Source organism: Mus caroli, unplaced genomic scaffold (genome assembly GCF_978045245.1).
Source record: "Mus caroli unplaced genomic scaffold, Mus_caroli_1 scaffold_2, whole genome shotgun sequence".
Classification (NCBI taxonomy): domain Eukaryota; kingdom Metazoa; phylum Chordata; class Mammalia; order Rodentia; family Muridae; genus Mus; species Mus caroli.
This window is the reverse complement of record NW_028227257.1, coordinates 23,676,778-23,695,237: the sequence shown is the minus strand read 5'-3', so window position 1 is coordinate 23,695,237 and position 18,460 is coordinate 23,676,778. Positions and strand designations below refer to the sequence as shown.

The 18,460-nt window shown below is 44.5% G+C and overlaps 1 protein-coding gene across 3 annotated transcripts in view; it reads right to left on the bottom strand.

The window, feature by feature from the left end:
• Uqcc1 (ubiquinol-cytochrome c reductase complex assembly factor 1) overlaps nt 1-18,460 on the bottom strand; it is an 84,469-nt gene that overhangs the window by 64,302 nt on the left and 1,707 nt on the right. For 2 of the 3 annotated variants that reach the window (XM_021184191.2, XM_029473909.2), the window contains exons 2-5: nt 11,468-11,560; nt 3,125-3,220; nt 1,402-1,509; nt 375-447 (exon numbers count right to left, since the gene is read on the bottom strand). In XM_021184191.2, coding sequence (XP_021039850.1) covers nt 375-447; nt 1,402-1,509; nt 3,125-3,220; nt 11,468-11,560 — 370 coding nt within the window. Of the gene's footprint in view, nt 1-374; nt 448-1,401; nt 1,513-3,124; nt 3,221-11,467; nt 11,561-18,460 lie in introns of those variants that run through there. The other variant, XM_029473908.2, reaches the window with a different exon arrangement.

Below are 18,460 nucleotides of genomic sequence, written 5' to 3'. Positions count from 1 at the left end.
TGTCTGTTCAGGAGGTAGACAGGGAGGTGTTACTGAGGAGAACACCAACGTAGTCCTCTGGCTTATACGTGCATGAGTAAATAAATACATTTAACACACACACACAAAACAATGCTTAAGCCGGGCGTGGTGGCGCACGCCTTTAATCCCAGCACTCGGGAGGCAGAGGCAGGCGGATTTCTGAGTTCGAGGCTAGCCTGGTCTACAAAGTGAGTTCCAGGACAGCCAGAGCAATACAGAGAAACCCTGTCTCGAAAAACCAAAAAAAAAAAAAAAAAAAAAAAAAAAAAACAATGCTTAAAACCAAACTTCAGTCCCACAGCCCCAGAAATCAACAGCGGGCCATGCCTTCTGGAACAATCGGCGCCACTTACTCAGAAAGAACTCCTCGAAGTCAGTCTTCTCCACGCAGCTCGTGTACATGCGGAGGGCCGCGATCTTGATCTTCTAGACCAAAAGAAGGAAGGAAAGCAAACTCAAGCCCTGACAGGGGAGGCTCCGGTGTCCCGAGACACTGTCAGAAGCCGCTCTCACCGTCCCTCAGCTAAGAGGGCCGGCCGCAAACCTATTTGCCGGCAGTTTATTTTGTTCTTGTTGGTGCTGTTTTTGAGACAAGACCTCACGTAGCCCCTGTTGACTGGGAAATGGTTTGTAGCCCAACTGGCCTCACACTCTCTATTTTATCTCCATCTTTAAAAATAAATAAATATTTATGAAAAATATCTATGAATTGTCAAGAACATCGCTGAGACTTAGCATCTGCAGCCTCTCCACAGTGCCTTCTGTGTAACAGATAATGTGAGAGGCCCAGGGTTGACTAGGGATGACCAGCTAGCTAGAAATTTCCCTTCCCGATATGTTTTAATTCTTTATTTTTATGTTATGTACATTGCCAGCATGTATGTCTGTGAGACTGTGTCCATAACCCCTGGAACTGGAGTTAGAGACAGTTGTCAGCTGCCATGTGGGTGCTGGGAATTGAGCCCAAGTCCTGTGGAAAAGCAGCCAGTGCTGTTAACCACTGAGGCATCCCACCAGCCCCCCATCATATGTATTATAGTAAATCATGAGATCAATTTTTCATAAGACCTATTAAAAATCAACAATGAAAACAGCTCAGAAGGACGGCTGGCCCATCTGTCCCTTTAAACTCATCTAGATGCTATTATCCTGCCACCAAGCAAGCGTCTGAAAACTTCCACCTCACTGTCCTGACTAGCAAAGAACCAGGTTGAAGGAGTACCTTGGTCTTATCTACCACATAAATCTGATAGATGATAGAGGGATGTATCCTGAAGAAATTCTCAAAATATCATATGAATTTCATAGGCCAGAAACTTTAAAACAAATCTATGAGCCACAGAAAGAACACAGACCCAAGGAAACGGAAAAAAAATTTACCCATTTACTGTATTTCAAAGGTCCAGTGAATCCCATGGCTTCTATTATCTTCGTGAAGGGACCGACCTTCTCTTCAACAGGCTGCGGGAAATCTTGGGTAGTAAGAAGCTACTTAAACAAAGAGAAAGAAATCAAAATTGGTTACAGAAAATTTTCTAAACAGAATGCTTTGATCTGTTTGCTCTAAGGACATATTTATTGCATAGGTTTCTTTTCACTTTGATTTCTTCTCTTCTGCCCGAGCTCTTGATTTCTTTGTAATGATTTGGGGGCTTTCTTTGTTGTTTGTTTGCTCTGAGCATTCGGTTCTGTTTTACTTCAGTCAAACCCAGGGCTTCACACTGTAGGCAAGTGTGCTTTCCCAGAGTCCGACTCAGAGGCCTCACGTAAGTGTGCAAACACATCTAAATGCTATCTAACAGATATCCTCCGTGTTACAGAGTGAGACAGACCCACCTCGACAACCGTGTGCCTGTGATCCCATGATTAGGAAAGAACAGACTTGCGGCATCATGAAAAAGAGAGAGACGGCTCAGTGGCTAACAGCACTGGCTGCTCAGTCAGAGGACCTGGGTTCAATTCCCAGCACCCCCATAGCAGCTGACACCTGTCTCTCACTCTAGATCCAGGGGATCAGATGCCTTCCTCTGGCCTCACAGGGCTCCAGGCTCGCACACGGTGCACAGACATACACGCAGGCAAAACGGTCACTACATATAAAATAAAAATAAAAGGGCAAGGACGGCGAGGAAGGGGAGTGTAAGGAAAGGCAAAGCGGTGGGGAGAAGGGTGAGAGTGGAAAGGACGGGGAGAGAGGAAGGAAGAGAAGAAGGGGAAGAGGAAGAGGAAAGAGGGAGTGGGGAAAAACATGCCAGAGAACCAGTCCTAACAAAGCTGTCCTCTGCAAAGAAAGGTGCATTATCACCCATAAGAAAGGCAACAAGGTGACATACGGCTATATTTTTATAAGATTTATTTTATGTATATGAGTACACTGTAGCTGTCAGACACACCAGAAGGGGACATCAGATCCCATTACAGATGGTTGCTGGGAATTGAACTCAGGACCTTCAGAAGAGCAGTCAGTGCTCGTACCTGCTGAGTCATCTCTCCAGCCCACAGATGTCTTTTTCCCCCCTATTTAATTAATTAATTAATTAATTAATTTGGTTTTTTGAGACAGGGTTTCTCTGTGTAGCCCTGGCTGTCCTGGAACTCACTCTGTAGACCAGGCTGGCCTCAAACTCAGAAATTTGCCTGGCTCTGCCTCCAAACTGCTGGGATTAAAGGCGTGCGCCACCACTGCCCAGCCCACATATGACTATTTTTAATTTGTACAAAATCCATTAAAAAAATTGTTTCCCTCTAAAGTATTTTCTTTTTTTTTTTTTTTTTTTTTTTGGTTTTTCGAGACAGGGTTTCTCTTTATAGCTCTGGCTGTCCTGGAGCTCACTTTGTAGACCAGGCTGGCCTCGAACTCAGAAATCCGCCTGCCTCTGCCTCCCGAGTGCTGGGATTAAAGGCGTGCGCCACCACGCCCGGCTCTAAAGTATTTTCTTGACAAGAGTCTACAGTGGGAAAACCTCAGGCTATCTCCTCAGGAGAGATGGAGGTTCACATATTCAGTTAGTTTGACTCCTACCATCCGTTCTAACCTTGGCTAAGTCCCCAAGCTGACGGACCACTTTCACTTACCGAAGTCTACAGCAGAGAACAGACTCACCTTACTTGTGTTATGGTATTTCCTACTCTGCGCTGTGTCCGTTCCAACAGTCTGTTCTGATCCCACACACACTCGAGACTGATTCTTCTGGAGCCACTGGAGGATGAGCAAGCAGACGTAGGCAACACTGAGAACTGCTTAGTGAGGCTAACCCAACTGGAGCTGCTCTGGCCGGTTCTACCCAGCCTTGCTTAGCCCAGCTTCCCATGAGGGATCATCCAAAGGACCCTTGACCGATGCCCAAAACGGTGTCTGGTATGTGCCAGGTGCTCAGGTGTTGGTGGCTCGAACCTAAAATCTCTGGAAGGAAGATTGCTGTGAGTTCAGTACCATCCCAGAGCATAGTGTGAGATTGACCCAAAGAACAAAATAAAACCAGAAAATTAATTACTTCTTGAAGAAATAAAAGGATTCAGCCCTAGAAATACAGACCGAACCTGAGTCAAATGAGAGGACTAAGATCGTAATAGGAAAGAGAACTCTGCCAACGGTCAGGTCTCTCTGAGTTCCAGGTCAGCCTTGTCTACAGTGAACTCCAGGTCGGCCAGAACTACACAGAGAAACAAACCTTGTCTCAAAAACAAAGCAAAACAAAGCAAACAAACAATCTTGGGGCTGGAGAGATGGCTCAGCTGTTAAGAGCACTGGCTGATCTTCCAGAGGACCCAGGTTCAATTCCCAGCATCCAAGGTAGCTGACAACCATCTGTAACTCCAGTTCCAGAAGTTCTGACACCCTCATATGCACATACATCAAGATAAAATACCAATAACAGTAAACTAAAATGAATTTAAAAATAAAACAAAACCAAAAAAAAGAAAAAAGAAAAATCCTGCTTCTGCCACCTAAAGGCGCATCGGCCATTAACAGTGTGTTGCACCTCCGTTAGAGTGAGGCCTGGATGGGAAAGAGACAGAGAGTGCATCTCCCCAAACAGGTACTCAAGAATAAACCAAGTGGCAGCCACCACCAGGTCACACCCACCTTGCTTTCAGTCACACTGCCTTTGACACTGCTGTGGGACTACACAGCCAACTGTGGTCATGCGTCAGGGCTGCACTAAATGCCTTACAGATTCCTTACCCACCTTACAATTCTACTTGGTTAGTATTGCTATAATCAAGAATACAGTTTGGAAAATCAGTTTCTATACGTAAGCTCTCCAACAGTGAAAACAGAAATACCCACTAAGAGACAGTAAATTAAGGTCTGATCACTCACAAAAACAGGTAATCAAGAATTGAACCCAGGGCACTGACTTGTAAGGCAACCATTCTACCCTGCATTCAATTTTCAAAATCTGATTTTATTTTTACTCTATTTAACTTTTTTTTACTTCTTTATTTTTAGAAAGGGTCTCATGTGAAACTGGCTAGCCTCAAACTCACTATGTAGCTGAGGCTGGCCTCTTTGTGCCTCTGCTTCCCAAGTGCTGAGATTACAGTATGTTGTTGTTGGGGACAGGGTCTCAATGTGTTGTCCTGGCCTTGAACTCACAGAGCTCTGCCCGCTTCTGCCTGCCTCCCGAGTGAGCACGGGGATTAGAGACTTAGGCCACCACACCTGGCTATGGTGCTATTTCTAATATGGCTTTAGGTTCATAGCCAAACTGAGCAGCAAGCACAGGGTTCCCACATACATTCTACTCCTTTCCCCACACAATCACTCATCCTGTCAGCATTCCAGCCCCGAGGATGAACCTACTTTGACTATCATTGTCCACTCAAAATCCATAGTTTATACTAACAGTTAATATGAAAAAAAAAAAAAACGCAAACTTTTTATTTTTTAATTTTAAAAACATAAGTAAAATTACAAACAAAATCATGAATGCATGTGGGTAAATCTAAGAAGTAACACAGGAATGGAAGGGTTCTTTGGCCACAGTGGAACTGTGGGTAGCAGACTAGGAATGCAAGGCAGTAGAGCACTTTGCCTAACGCGGGCAAGGCCTTGGGTTTAATCCCCTGAACCACAAAAGAAAGAGCGGGGAGAAGGGAGAGAAATGGAAGAAAGAGTTATGGGTAAGCTTGGGAATTCAGGGTCCAAATTCCCAGTAACACTTTAATTGCCTTTACAATTAAAGGGGATGGGGGGTGGGAGCTGGGCATGGTGGCACTTGTCTTTAATCCTAGCACTCAGGATGCAGAGGGGCAGAAGTTTGAGGCCAGCCTGGTCTAGATACATAGAAAGTTTCAGACAGGAAACTGTCTCAAGGGGGAAAAAAAATAAAAGATGGGAGGGAGGGCTAATCCTTCAATTCTGGTTTATTCCAAAAAGAGAAGGAATAAATAAAATTAACAATGATTTTCCTGTTTCATCTTAATAAAGGGAAAATAAGTTTCTCATTGTGGAATAGTACTATTTGAATTTCTTTCCAAACAAGGATATTAAGAGATTAGTCAGACTTATGCTTTAATTCTCAAGTACCAAGCAGGCTTTGTGAAATACAGACTAAACACAGACCCCTCCCATGACATCACATGCATCAGTGTAATGGCCCATCTAGGACGCAAAGCACTTAAACTGCCTCAGAGGATGGGGTTGGTGCTGCCTGAGTTGGGCTTCTCCCCAGTCAGTGTCAGGCCAGGCATCTTTCCTCGGCCCCACAGCTCCACAGTGGTCAACAGACTCCTTCTCCCTACTTCACTCAACTGCTGAAAATGTGGGACGTGCCAGGACCACGCCTTCCACTGCCCTGGTCACCCACACATACACACTACCTTCTGGACCACCCTTCCTGCCTATGCCTCCTTCAAAAAGGACCTTGGAACACCTCACACTTTTTTTTTTTTTTTTTTTTTTTTTTTTTTTTTTTTTGGTTTTTCAAGACAGGGTTTCTCTGTGTAGCCCTGGCTGTCCTGGCACTCACTTCGTAGACTAGGCTGGCCTCGAACTCAGAAATCCGCCTGCCTCTGCCTCCCAAGTGCTGGGATTAAAGGCGTGTGCCACCACGCCCGGCCACCTCACGCTTTTTAATCTTTCAAAATAATTGGAACATTACTTTTTCAAAGAGGCCTTCTTTCTCTCTTCTTTGGGTTGGTTTCTTGTTGATTCGGGGCTTTTTGCTTTGTTTTCTTTATGAGGCAGGGTCTCACGTAACCTAGGCTAGCTCTGAACTCGCTGTGGAGCTGCAGTTCATCTTCATTCTCCAGCTTCCACACACCACTGAATGACAGACACGGCCTGCAGGGCCCAGCTTTGTGTGCAGCTGGGGATCCCAGGGAGGACTTGGAACATGCCGGATAAGCACCAACAGGGCTCCCCCCAGTCCTCAAGGGGCCTCACTAACCACTTTATCAAAAAGCAGGTAGCATTATTCTCTACAGAGTAGTAGCCTGCCCACTTCCTCCATGGCGCTCAGGACACTTGATGGCAAGAACTGCCTCTCTCATCAGAATCAAGTCCAACTCAAGGCACATGGGAGGCACACAAATCTTTGTGGATGAAACAAATCCTACCATTTGCAAACTATTTATTTGACTACCGACCTCCACCATCTTTGAACACATATACACCGTAGATACAGGTGTCATATTCAAGGTATGCTAGCCCTCATACAGGTTTTGGGATAAATGAATCTCTGTCCTCAGACAGCTCATAGTCTTACAAAGAAGGGGGGGGGATGAATTTAGCCTAGAGACATAGAACCAAGTATCACCCTGAAATTGTCACTGGACAAAAAGAAGTAAGAAGTGTCAGGAAGGGTGGGGAGCATCCCGAACAGACACTCCTGCTGTGAGGACAAAGGGCAAACATCTTTGGTAAGATCAATGCCCGGCATGTCAGGCTCGGGAATGCTACATTCTCTTCTCAACAGAAGTGTAAGCATGCGCTCACAGCAGAAACAATCCTCACAGACGTCAGCAGAGGACCTTAATGCACCATGGTATAGCCATCTATAAAATGCTATGCAGCCAATTCCCCAGGACCAGAAAGTGCATACTACGTGAGAATGAATCAACCATCACTACAAAGAACACACTTACTGCATCTCTCACACGGGGCTGAAGGACAGCAGACAAACAGGAGATGGCAGAGCAGATGTCCAAAGGCAAATGAATGTATGGAATACAAAGCCAAGTTCTGCTCGCGTGGAGTGGGGAGTGGGGAGTGGGGAGCGGGGAACGGGGAATCAAAGAAGCTTCTGCAATCTGGGGGATGGGTTGCGGGTTTTTTTGTTTTGTGACAAGAGTCTCATGTAGCCCAGGCTAGCCTCAAATGCACTGTATAGCTGAGGATAACCTTCTGACCCCTTGCTTCGTCTTCTCAAGTGCTAGGACTACTGACATGTGGTTTATAAGCTGCTGTGGACTAAGAGCCCAGAGTTTCATAAACGGTAGGGAAACATCCTACAGGTGACTTAACAGCTTCAGTTCATGTCCTTCTCTAGATCTGGATGCTGCATATGTTTACTTTGTAATAAGTTGTTACGCTGTGTACCGTGATTTGTGTCTTTCCTACTTTTCTCATATATCCCAATAGGAACATACAAGACTCAGCGAGGGGGCTGGAGAGACGGCTCGGTGGTTAATAGTACTGTCTGCTCTTCCAGAAATCCTGAGTTCAAATCCCAGCAACCACATGGTGGTTCACAACCATCTGTAATGGGATCTGACGCCCTCTTCTGGTGTGTCTGAAGACAGCTACAGTGTACTCATATACAATAAATTAATTAATTAAGAAAAAGATTCATTGAGATTTGGGATAGGCAGTATATAAACAACAGAACTCAGACACAGAAAACAATTTTCATGAGAAAATGCCTCCTACAAGTAGGCAGAGCAGAAAAGCCAGTATCAGATTAGGAACCAGGATGGAGCGAAAGAAGCCCCAGCTCTCTCCTAAGTGTTCTAAGAACCAAAATCCAAACCAAATCCTGTATGCAAGAGAGATGTCAGCCGGGCATGGTGGCGTGCGTCTTTAATCCCAGCACTCGGGAGGCAGAGGCAGGCGGATTTCTGAGTTCGAGGCCAGCCTGGTCTACAGAGTGAGTTCCAGGACAGCCAGGCTATACAGAGAAACCCTGTCTCGAAAAAAAAAGAGAAAGAGAGATGTCCAAATGACAATGTGTAAAACATAATATTAATGTATAGGTCTGTTCCAGACAATTGCAGCGATAAACTCTTGCACATGGCTCTAAGCTAAAAAGAATGTAAGATTTTGAAGCTGGGCACAGCTTTAATCCCAGCACTCAGGAGGCAGAAGCAGGCAAATCTCAGAGACAGAGGCAGGTAGATAGATCTCTGTGAGTTCAAGGATAGCCTGGTCTATAGAGTGAGTTCCAGGACGGCTAGGGCTAGGGCTATATAGTGAGACCCTGCCAGATAGATAGATAGATAGATAGATAGATAGATAGATAGATGGATGGATGGATGGATGGATGGATGGATAGATAGATAGATAGATAGATAGATAGATAGATAGATAGATAGATAGATGAATAGAAAGATTTTTAAGATTTCACACAACAAAAACAAGAATGTTCAGCAGGCAGAGGCCCTGGGGCACGAGCCTGACAACCGAAGATCAAGCCAGATCCTTCAAGGTGGCAAGAATGGAGTCTTAAACAGAAAGGGGAATATGAGTGGACATTTCTAGTTCTTTGGAAAGTGATCATATTAAATAATGTCTTGCTGAGGCACACAGGTGAAAGGATATTTTGCTAAAGCAAACATGTGGAAGACTGTTTTCCTGAAGCAGACACGGGTGTAAGGATGTTTTGATATAGCAAACACATGAAAGGACACCTGATGAAGGAGTAGAAATCTGACCCCACAGCAAGTGGAAGATGAGCACTGAGCCTTGATTTGGTTTGCTCTACCTCACTATTCTTTGATAAAGACACACATTTGTTTATCTTACATGGTGTTGTTGAGCTCAACTTGTAGTAACACTACCACTGAGAGAAGAAACTCACCCAAGCACTTCCTTGAGGTTCCTGGGGCAGCTTGCCACTTCTGCAGCCTCACCTCAGGCTGGTGGGCAAGCCTGGTGGTTTCTTCAGGACTGGACTATAGCTGCTGGTTCATGCCTGGTGTCTGCCTATCTAGAGGACTGGTCTGAAGCTGCTGAGTCATGTTTGGTGTTTGCTATAGGACTGAGCTGCTGCCAACGGAGATCAAGCTCGCCCTAAAGATCTATTGCTGAGCAGGTCCACTTCCCCCATATCCTTCTGACTTTCCCATGAGTTCTGTGCACATGTACACCCGCACCCACACCCACAGTAAAAGAAATGAAATCCGAAAAACAATCTCACACTTATTTTTCATTTCCAAAAAGGCTGAGGGCTGGGGACGCTTGGCTAGCATGCACAAAGCCCTGGGCCCCATCCTCAGTGCCACACAAAGCTGCAGTGGTGGTATAAGCCTATAATGACAGGGGCAGGCACACAGCAGTTCAAAGTCATCTGCTCCTACACGGTGAGTTCAAGACCAGCCTGGGACATATGAGTCAACAATAAATAATAAGTAAATACATAAAACAATGACAACCAAAAGGTCCTGAAAGTGAAGGGGCCCCCATGCTTGGAATGGGGCACAGTGGGGCAGAGATAGGCTCAAGCAGGTCTTGAATTCTTGAATGCTGTGGGTACGTGTCTCACAGTTCAGCAAAACTGTGAGCTCCACCAGGGCACCGCCCACTTACACTCCTTTTACTCTCTGCCCCAGTACTCAACGCCATTCTGGGCATGAAATCAGTGCTCAATAAAAACTAGGTAGGTTTTTTTTTTCCTTCTTCTTCTACTTTGCTCAAAGAGAAGGACAACCTGGAGACGATCCAAAAAAGAACCACAGAATGATCAAAGCGAGGAATAACAGGTCCTAGTGGAAAGGTTAAAATGAGCTGAAGGTGTTTACTTTGGAGAAAGGGCAACTGGGGAATTAAGGAGTAACTTAGAATAACACTGGGATGGAAGACGGAGAGCTCTCTGAGTCCTGCTTTTTCACTTCAGAGATGAGGAAACTAAAACCAAGGGAGAGGCTGCAATTTGGAGAAGGTAGGTTAGGCAATTTCTGAAAAAGTTTCACTTTGTAGTGAGAATAAATTTTACTCAAGCAGCATGGGCTTAAGTAGTAATAAAAATAGCAGTTACAAAGCTGGGTGTGGTGGTGCCGCCTCTGGTGCCAGCACTGTGGAGGCAGAGGCAGGCGGAGCTCTGAGTTGACTGAGCCTGCTCTATAAAGTAAGAGAGTCTGTCTCCATAAGTTAATTCTCAGCCAATAAATGTAGGACTGACAGAGGAAGCCGACACTATGCAATACCACTGCAGTGATTCCTAGAGTCAAGAACCATCAGGAGAATCATCATCTCATTTAGCAGTCCCATTCGGACAAAAGTAGCATCCCAGAGAGGTCTCTGCACACGGGAGTCCACTACAGCGTTACTCACAAGACATGGAAGCAACCCAAACATCCAGTGTATCCCATGAGTAAAGAAAATATGGAGCCGGGCATGGTGGCACACGCCTTTAATCCCAGCACTCGGGAGGCAGAGGCAGGCGGATTTCTGAGTTTGAGGCCAGTGAGTTCCAGAACAGCCAGGGCTACACAGAGAAACCCTGTCTCAAAAAAAAAAAAAAAAGAAAGAGAGAAAGAAAGAAAGAAAGAAAGAAAGAAAGAAAGAAAGAAAGAAAGAAAAGGAAATATTTTGTCACCCAAAGAAAAGTAGCAAGTAATTTCAAGAAGAAAACTGGAAAGTTAACTCTAAGATGACTCTCTGGAAAAGTCCCCAGCAGTAAAAGCCATCAGACTGTGACATGCTATCCGATGCTAAGTTCCACCACTGGAGGAGTTAGAAGCAACACCCTGGACACCATACTGAAAGAATCCGACTTGAACCAACACCACAGAGACTCAGAGTGGTCTCCTGGGGCTTCTCCGTCCCACAGTGTGGTTTGCACATAAATAAGATTTTATACCAGCCGGGCGTGGTGGCGCACGCCTTTAATCCCAGCACTTGGGAGGCAGAGGCAGGCGGATTTCTGAGTTCGAGGCCAGCCTGGTCTACAAAGTGAGTGTCAGGACAGCCAGGGCTACACAGAGAAACCATGTCTCGAAAAACCAAAATAAATAAATAAATAAATAAATAAATAAATAAATAAGATTTCATACCAACTGAAATAACAAACTTAATGGAGCTGAAGAGATATCCAGTGGTTAAGAGTACTGACTGCTCTTCTAGAGGACCTGGGTTCAATTCCTAGCACCCACACCGCAGTTCACAACGGTCTGTAACTCCAAGATCTGACACCCTCACACAGACATTCATGCAAGCAAAACACCAATGCACATACAATAAAAGTAAATAAATTATTTAAGAACAAAACCAAATAGGCTTTACCTGGGAAGTGCTGCTCCACTGTCTTTGGGTAGGAGACACTGATACCAGTTGGCTGCATACTGGAACCCACTGACAGATGCTAGTCTGGTTCCTCTAAAAAAAAGAAAACATTGTCAGGAATCTGCATCAGAGTAGAGCGAACTGGTGACATTGTGAAATAGTGAGAATTACATACATCCTTGGCCCTGGAGTGGCCCAAGCCATTAATTCCTGCCCCTGGGAGGCAGAAGCTATGGGTCTCTGTGAACTTAAGGCCAGCCCAGGCTACATCATGAGACCTTGTTTCAAAGCGGGTTGAGGGAGAAGAAATACATATTTAGCTTTCAAGTCTGGCTCCTAGCAAGAGTTCCAAAACCTCCCGGAACTTAGACATGAGTGTTCTGTGCTTTGTAACAACCACTTTCAAACTTAGGAGTTGATGCTGATGACTTGACTCTGGAGACAGAGGACTGGTTGGGTAAAGGGACCTCTTCAACCTCACAATCGCCAGAGCGACGCTGAGTAAGCGAGGTAGGGAGTTACTACCCTAGTCAGACAAATAAAGGCACGGTATCAACAACTTCCCAATGCCACAAAGCTCATAAAGGGCAGCTTTCAGATTAATACTGGAACCCAGGTAGCCCCTTCAGATCCCATGCACATTTAAGAGATCAAAAAAGAACAGGTTGCTTTAAAGATCCTTCTAGTTCTAGTACTGGAAGTAGAACCATTAGGTGAGTTCTGAACCAATTAAATTACAATTGGGGAAAGGGGGGAGTTGGCTTAGTGGCTAAGAGCACTGGTTGCTCTTCCAGAGGACCCAGGTTCAATTCCCAGCATACACAGAGTAGCTCACAAGAGTCTAGAACTCCAGTTCCAGAAGATCCAACGCCCTCTTCTGGCCTCTGCTGGCACTTTTACTCTCCCATGTACATACACATGAGTATTTAAAAACAAAAAACAATAAAACAAAGAGCAAAAAGTGCCATACTTGAGGAAGGCACAATGAGTTGCTGCCTGCCTCCTGAGTTTGATCCCCTGAACCCACATGGTGGACGCAGAGCCACCTCCTGGAGGTCATCCTTTGACCCCATACCATGGTGCACATGAGCACATGTATGTACACAAATAGACCAGACAGACAGATAGATGAGGCCTAGAGTCATCTTTTTAAAAACTAAACATAAAAATAAAATATAAATAAACAGCTTATTGTGGGCTGGCAAGATGGCTCAATGGGTAGAGAGATGACCAGTTTGATCCTCAGGTCCCTCAAGGTGGCAGGAGAGAACCAACTCCCAAGACCAGACATACGTATGATGCTATACCATGTGTGTCTGCACTCACACACACAAACAGATACACACAAAACAATAAAAGATAGCACAGCATAGAGAGAACCGTATATTCAGAGTTAGAAAGTACTGAGTCTACTCTTGACTCCTCTAGTCATAAAAACCACATGAAATAATAAGCTCTATGAGATTTGGTCACCTCTCCTATAGATTAAATATGGAATCCAGTGCCACATAAGCTGTACCCACTCCCCGTTTCCTTGAGGGCAGGAGAGTTGGGGGTGTGCTGGAGAAAGGCACTGGAATGTTAAATCTTCAGGCACTTTTGTGGGTTGTCTCCTAAATTCACAGATTAGATATCTCTCACAGGACATCCACAGAACCTTATTTCCAAATGAAAAGAGGAAGCCAACTGGACAATGGTGATACACATCTCTGAGCACTTCCCTACCGTGGAGGCTGAAGCAGAAGGATCGTGAGTTACAGACATGCCTGAGCTACACAGAGAGACCCCGTTTCAAACAGAGTTAAAAATATTTTATTCCAGCTAAGGTTCCATCTCTTGAAATGGTTTCCAAATGAGAGATGGCTACTGGTGTTTTCTTCTATTAAAGCTGATACATTTGGGGCTGGAGAGACAGATTCATCATCAGTGTAGACCACCAGTTGCTCCTGCTAAGGGCCTGGGTTTGATTCCCAGCATCCACCGTATGACCCGTGAGCATCCTGAACTCTAGTCCCTGAGGATCCAATGCTTTCTTCTGGCCTCTGTGAGCACTAGACACACACACCGTGTACAAACATACGTACATACACACATACATACATATGTGTATATATACATACATACACATACACACACACATATAGATAGATAGATAGATAGATAGATAGATAGATAGATAGATAGATATACACATATACATACAGGGAAAGACCCATATACACAACAAATAAATCTCTCTCTTTTTTTTTTTTTTTTTTTGGTTTTTCGAGACAGGATTTCTCTGTATAGCTCTGGCTGTCCTGGAACTCACTTTGTAGACCAGGCTGTCCTTGAACTCAGAAATACGCCTGCCTCTGCCTTCCAAATGCTGGGATTAAAGGCGTTCGCCACCACGCCCGGCCAAATAAATCCTTTTAAAAAAACCAAAACTGATAAATTGACGAGAGTCATTCAGTACCAGGTATCATTTCCTAAAAACAGAAATCAGGTTCAGATAGAATTCTCTGAGCCAGGGTCTAAAGAGATGTGGGAAAACAGGAGGAAGTTACAAGTAGAAGCAAGGCAAATTTAGACTGGAACTACAGCTTGGCTGGTACTATACCATGCATGACGGACGCCCTGGGTGCCTTCCCAGCACCAAATAAACCTGGCATGCGGTATAGCCAGCACTCCTAGGAAGTGGAGACTGTCGATCAGAAGTCCAAAGTCATTCTCAGTGCTATAGGGAGGCTGAAACTAGCCTGGGACACACGAGACCCTGTGGTTATTGAGAGAGAGAGAGAGAGAGAGAGAGAGAGAGAGAGAGAGAGAGAGAGAAATCCTACTGACAAGTAGAATACTGTCTCACCAAACAGAGACTATTAATTTCAACAAAGAAATTGATTTTTAAATGGGGCTAGCAGCTAGGGAGATGATTCAGTCTGTAGGAAGGATCTGAGTTCAATTCCTTAGTGAAAAGCTGGCAGTGCAGACCTGCAATCCCAGCACTGAGGAGGAAGATACAGGAGGATCTCCGAGGGCCCACTGACCAGCCAACCCAGCCAAACAGCAAGTTCCAGGTTCAGTGAGAACTCCTGTTTCAACCAGACGTGCATAAACATGTGCAGGAATGGTGCTCTGCACTGAAGTTCTATGTAAGGGTTCAATTGGCAGAGTGTCTGCCCAGTGTGCATAAAGCCTTGGGCTGGAGCCCATGTGCACCCACAGGAAACTGGGCACGGGGTACACATCTATAATCCTAACACTGGGAAGCAGAAGCAGGAGCTTCACAAGTTCAAGGTCATTCTTGCTTCCGTAGTGGGTTTGAGACCTCAATGGGCTACATGAGATTGTCTAAAAAAGATTTTAGAAAATGTATTTAATCCAGAATTGAAATATACAACAACCAAAATGAAAAGCACTGTGGCTCAAAAGCAGAACTGAGGGCTGGAGAGGTGGCTCAGTGGTTAAGGGCACTGACTGCTCTTCCAGAGGTCCTGAGTTCAACTCCCAGCAACCACATGGTGACTCACAACCATCTGTAATGGGATCTGATGCCCTCTTCTGGTGTGTCTGAAGACAGCTACAGTGCACTGACATACATAAAATAAATAAATCTTTTTTTTTTTTTTTTTTGGTTTTTTGAGACAAGGTTTCTCTGTATAGCCCTGGCTGTCCTGGAAATCACTTTGTAGACCAGGCTGACCTCAAACTCAGAAATCCGCCTGCCTCTGCCTCCCAAGTGCTGGGATTAAAGGCGTGCACCACCACCGCCCGGTTAAATAAATCTTAAAAAAAAAAAAAAAAAAAAAAGCAGAACTGAGTATGAAGGACTGATAGCCTGAAGATACTTCAGTTGAGGACATCGGGTTTGGGGAATGAACAAGACCCACAGGACAGCATCAAATACACACACACATACACACACACAACAGCAGGGCTCCAGGGGTAAAGGAAATAAAGGGACAGGAAAACAAGCCAAAGACAGCAGGTGCAGGAGAGATGGCTCAGCAGTAAAGAGCAGGGGTTGCTTTTCCTGAGGACCTGGGTTTGATTCCCAGCACCCGCACGACAGCTCACAACCATCTGTAATTCCCGTCCGAAGGGATCTGACACTCTTCTCTGGCCTCCACGGGCACTGCACATGATGTACCATGCGTAGAAATACATTCAGGCAAACACTCATATACACAAAGTAAAATCTACATACACACACAAAGACAACAGAAAATATCCCACCATTTATTTACTCTACAACTTAAGAAATCCAACTAGCGTCAAGTAAGACAAACATAAAAAGATAAAACATAGTCAAACTGTCAAAAGACAGAGGGGGAAAAAAGTGTTGACAACAGCAAGAAGCCACTCATCATACACAAGGGGCCTGAGTAATGCTGGGCTCATTTATCCTTGGAAACTGTAGCAGCCAAGAAGCTCTGGGAAGCAAATGCTCAAAATGGTAAACGAGAAAGACTGTCATACCCTGGGCGTGTCAGGACATAACTGTAAGGCTAGCGGCCAGGTCCCCCAGGAAGAATCATGGCCAAGTCTGAGGCTAGTCTAAGTTATACTGCGGGACCCTGTCTCAAAAAGAAAAAGGGGTGGGGGGAAGGGACCAATAAGTAAAATTTCAATATCCAGCAAAACTATCAATCGAAAATAAAGTGGACAGTAAAACAAAAACTTCCCAGACAAACAAACACTGAGAGAATGTGTAGAGAGCAAACATATTCTATAAAACATTACTCTCCCCCACCCCAAAAAAAAGGATGCTGGATGGGCTGTCAAGTTGGCTCAGTGGTTAAAAGTACTGTTGTTCTCGCAGAAAACCTGAATTCGTTTCCCATCACCCACATGGTGACTCATAACTGGCTGTAATTCTGGTCTCAAGGGATCCAACACCTTTCTCTAAACTCAGTGGGCACCAAGCATGCATGTGTTGCACATATATACACACAGGCAAAATACTCATGTACCTAAAATCACAAAATAATAAAAAGAGGTTGCTGGACAGAAATTCAAATCTACATGAGGAAATAAAATACACTGGTAAAGTTAGCTACTTAAGCAAATAATTTTTTTAATTATTTTTACGTCTCTGGGGGACTTCTGGGGGGGGTGGGGGGAGGAGAGTTTCAAGACAGGGTTTCCTTGTATAGCCCTGGCTGTCCTGGAACTTGCACTGTAGACCAGGCTGGCCTCAAACTCAAAGATCCCCCTGCCCCTGCCACTGCTGGGATTAAAGGCACATCACTGCTTGACTTGAGTCTCAATATTTGAATTTAAAAGATAATAATAAAAGACAATTATAAACCTGTTGATATACATATAGAAAGCTGTGATCTGAATGACAGTAGGATCATAAAACAAGACATAAGTACAACTATATAGAAGCATAGTTCTTGTATCTCTAAAATCAAGTGGGTATCAACTCAAACTAAATTGTAATAAATTAGGGTGCTAATTATATCTCCAGTATAATCACAAAAACAACCCTCCTCCATCCCTCTCCCAAAAAATAGTGTCAAAACTTTTACCATGGGCTAGGACTTATAGTTAATGCATCTGCCTATCATGGTAAGGCATTTAAGGCCAGCCTCAGCTACACAGAGAGTTCCAGGAAGACCTACTTGAAACTGTTTTTAAAAAAAAACAAGGGCCGGGGGCTGGAGAGATGGTTCAGTGGTTAAGAGCACTGTCTGCTCTTCCAGAGGTCCCTAGTTCAAATCCCAGCAACCACATGGTGGCTCACAATCATCTGTAATGAGATTGGATGCCCTCTTCTGGTGTGTCTGAAGGCAGCTACAGTGTACTTACATATAATAAATAAATAAATCTTTAAAAGAAAAGACATGTTTGTTAAAACAAACAAACAATTCAGGCATAGTGATCTTTAATCTCAGCAACTGAAAGGCAGAGGGAGCAACTGTAACTTTGAGGCCAATCTGGTCTACATAGTGAGTCCCAGGAAGGCCAGGGCTATGTGGAGACCACCTTCCCCCAAAATAAAACAGACAGGAGGATCAATGCAAGTTCAAGGCCAGCCAGAGCTACAAAGTAAGACCTCATCCCATACAGCTTGGTCGTTTCTCCAGAGATATACAAGTGGCGGATACAGAAGCTCAACATGATCAGTCTCTGTGGAAATGCAGCTTAAAAGCACAGACTGTCTCACTCCTGTTAGAATGACTATTAACTGAAAACAAAACAAACTAAAACTACGCTTAGAGAAACTGAATGTTTTTGCCTACTGGTGGTGGAACTGTAAAACAGCACACCAGCTGTCCAGTGTGCTGATCCAATGTCCAGGATCTCTATGAATTGTAGGACATCCCGATCCTGAGTTCCAGGACAGCCAAGGCTACACAGCTTCAAGACAAACAAACAAACAAACAAACAAAAGCAAAACTCTGGTGTCAGTGAGATGGCTCACTGGGAAAAGGCAGCCAGATGACCTGGATTTTATCCCTGGGACTCACAAGCTGTCACTTAACCTCCATATTCAGTGTGGCATGTGTGCCCAGGCATGTGCGCACCCACACACATGAAGAAATAACTCAGATCTCTGAGTTCAAGGCTAGCCTGATCTACAGGACAAGTTTCAGAACAGCCAAAGCTATAAAGAGAAACTCTGTCTCAAAAAAAACAAGAAAGAAAGACAGAGAGATGAATAGAGGAAGGAAGAAAAAAGAAGAAAAAGAAAAAGAGAAAGAGAAAAAGAGAAAGAGAAAGAGAAAAAAAAAGAAAAAGAAAAAGAAAAAGAAAAAGGAAGGAAGGAAGGAAGCTGAGGCTCAAAAACGCCAGATACTTAGGATTCTGTCTACAGCAAGTGGTGGAGCTAAGATTTCCACCAAGGCTTCCCAGGTCTAGAGAGGCTCAGTTGAGTGTTAGTGCGGAGCCCTTGCATTGCGCAGCCCAAATCCCAATCCAAGCAGGTGAGTAATCACACCTGCCACTACTTTCATGCTGACTTTCACCATGAAATAGCCCAGGGACGTTTTCATAGCTTCATCT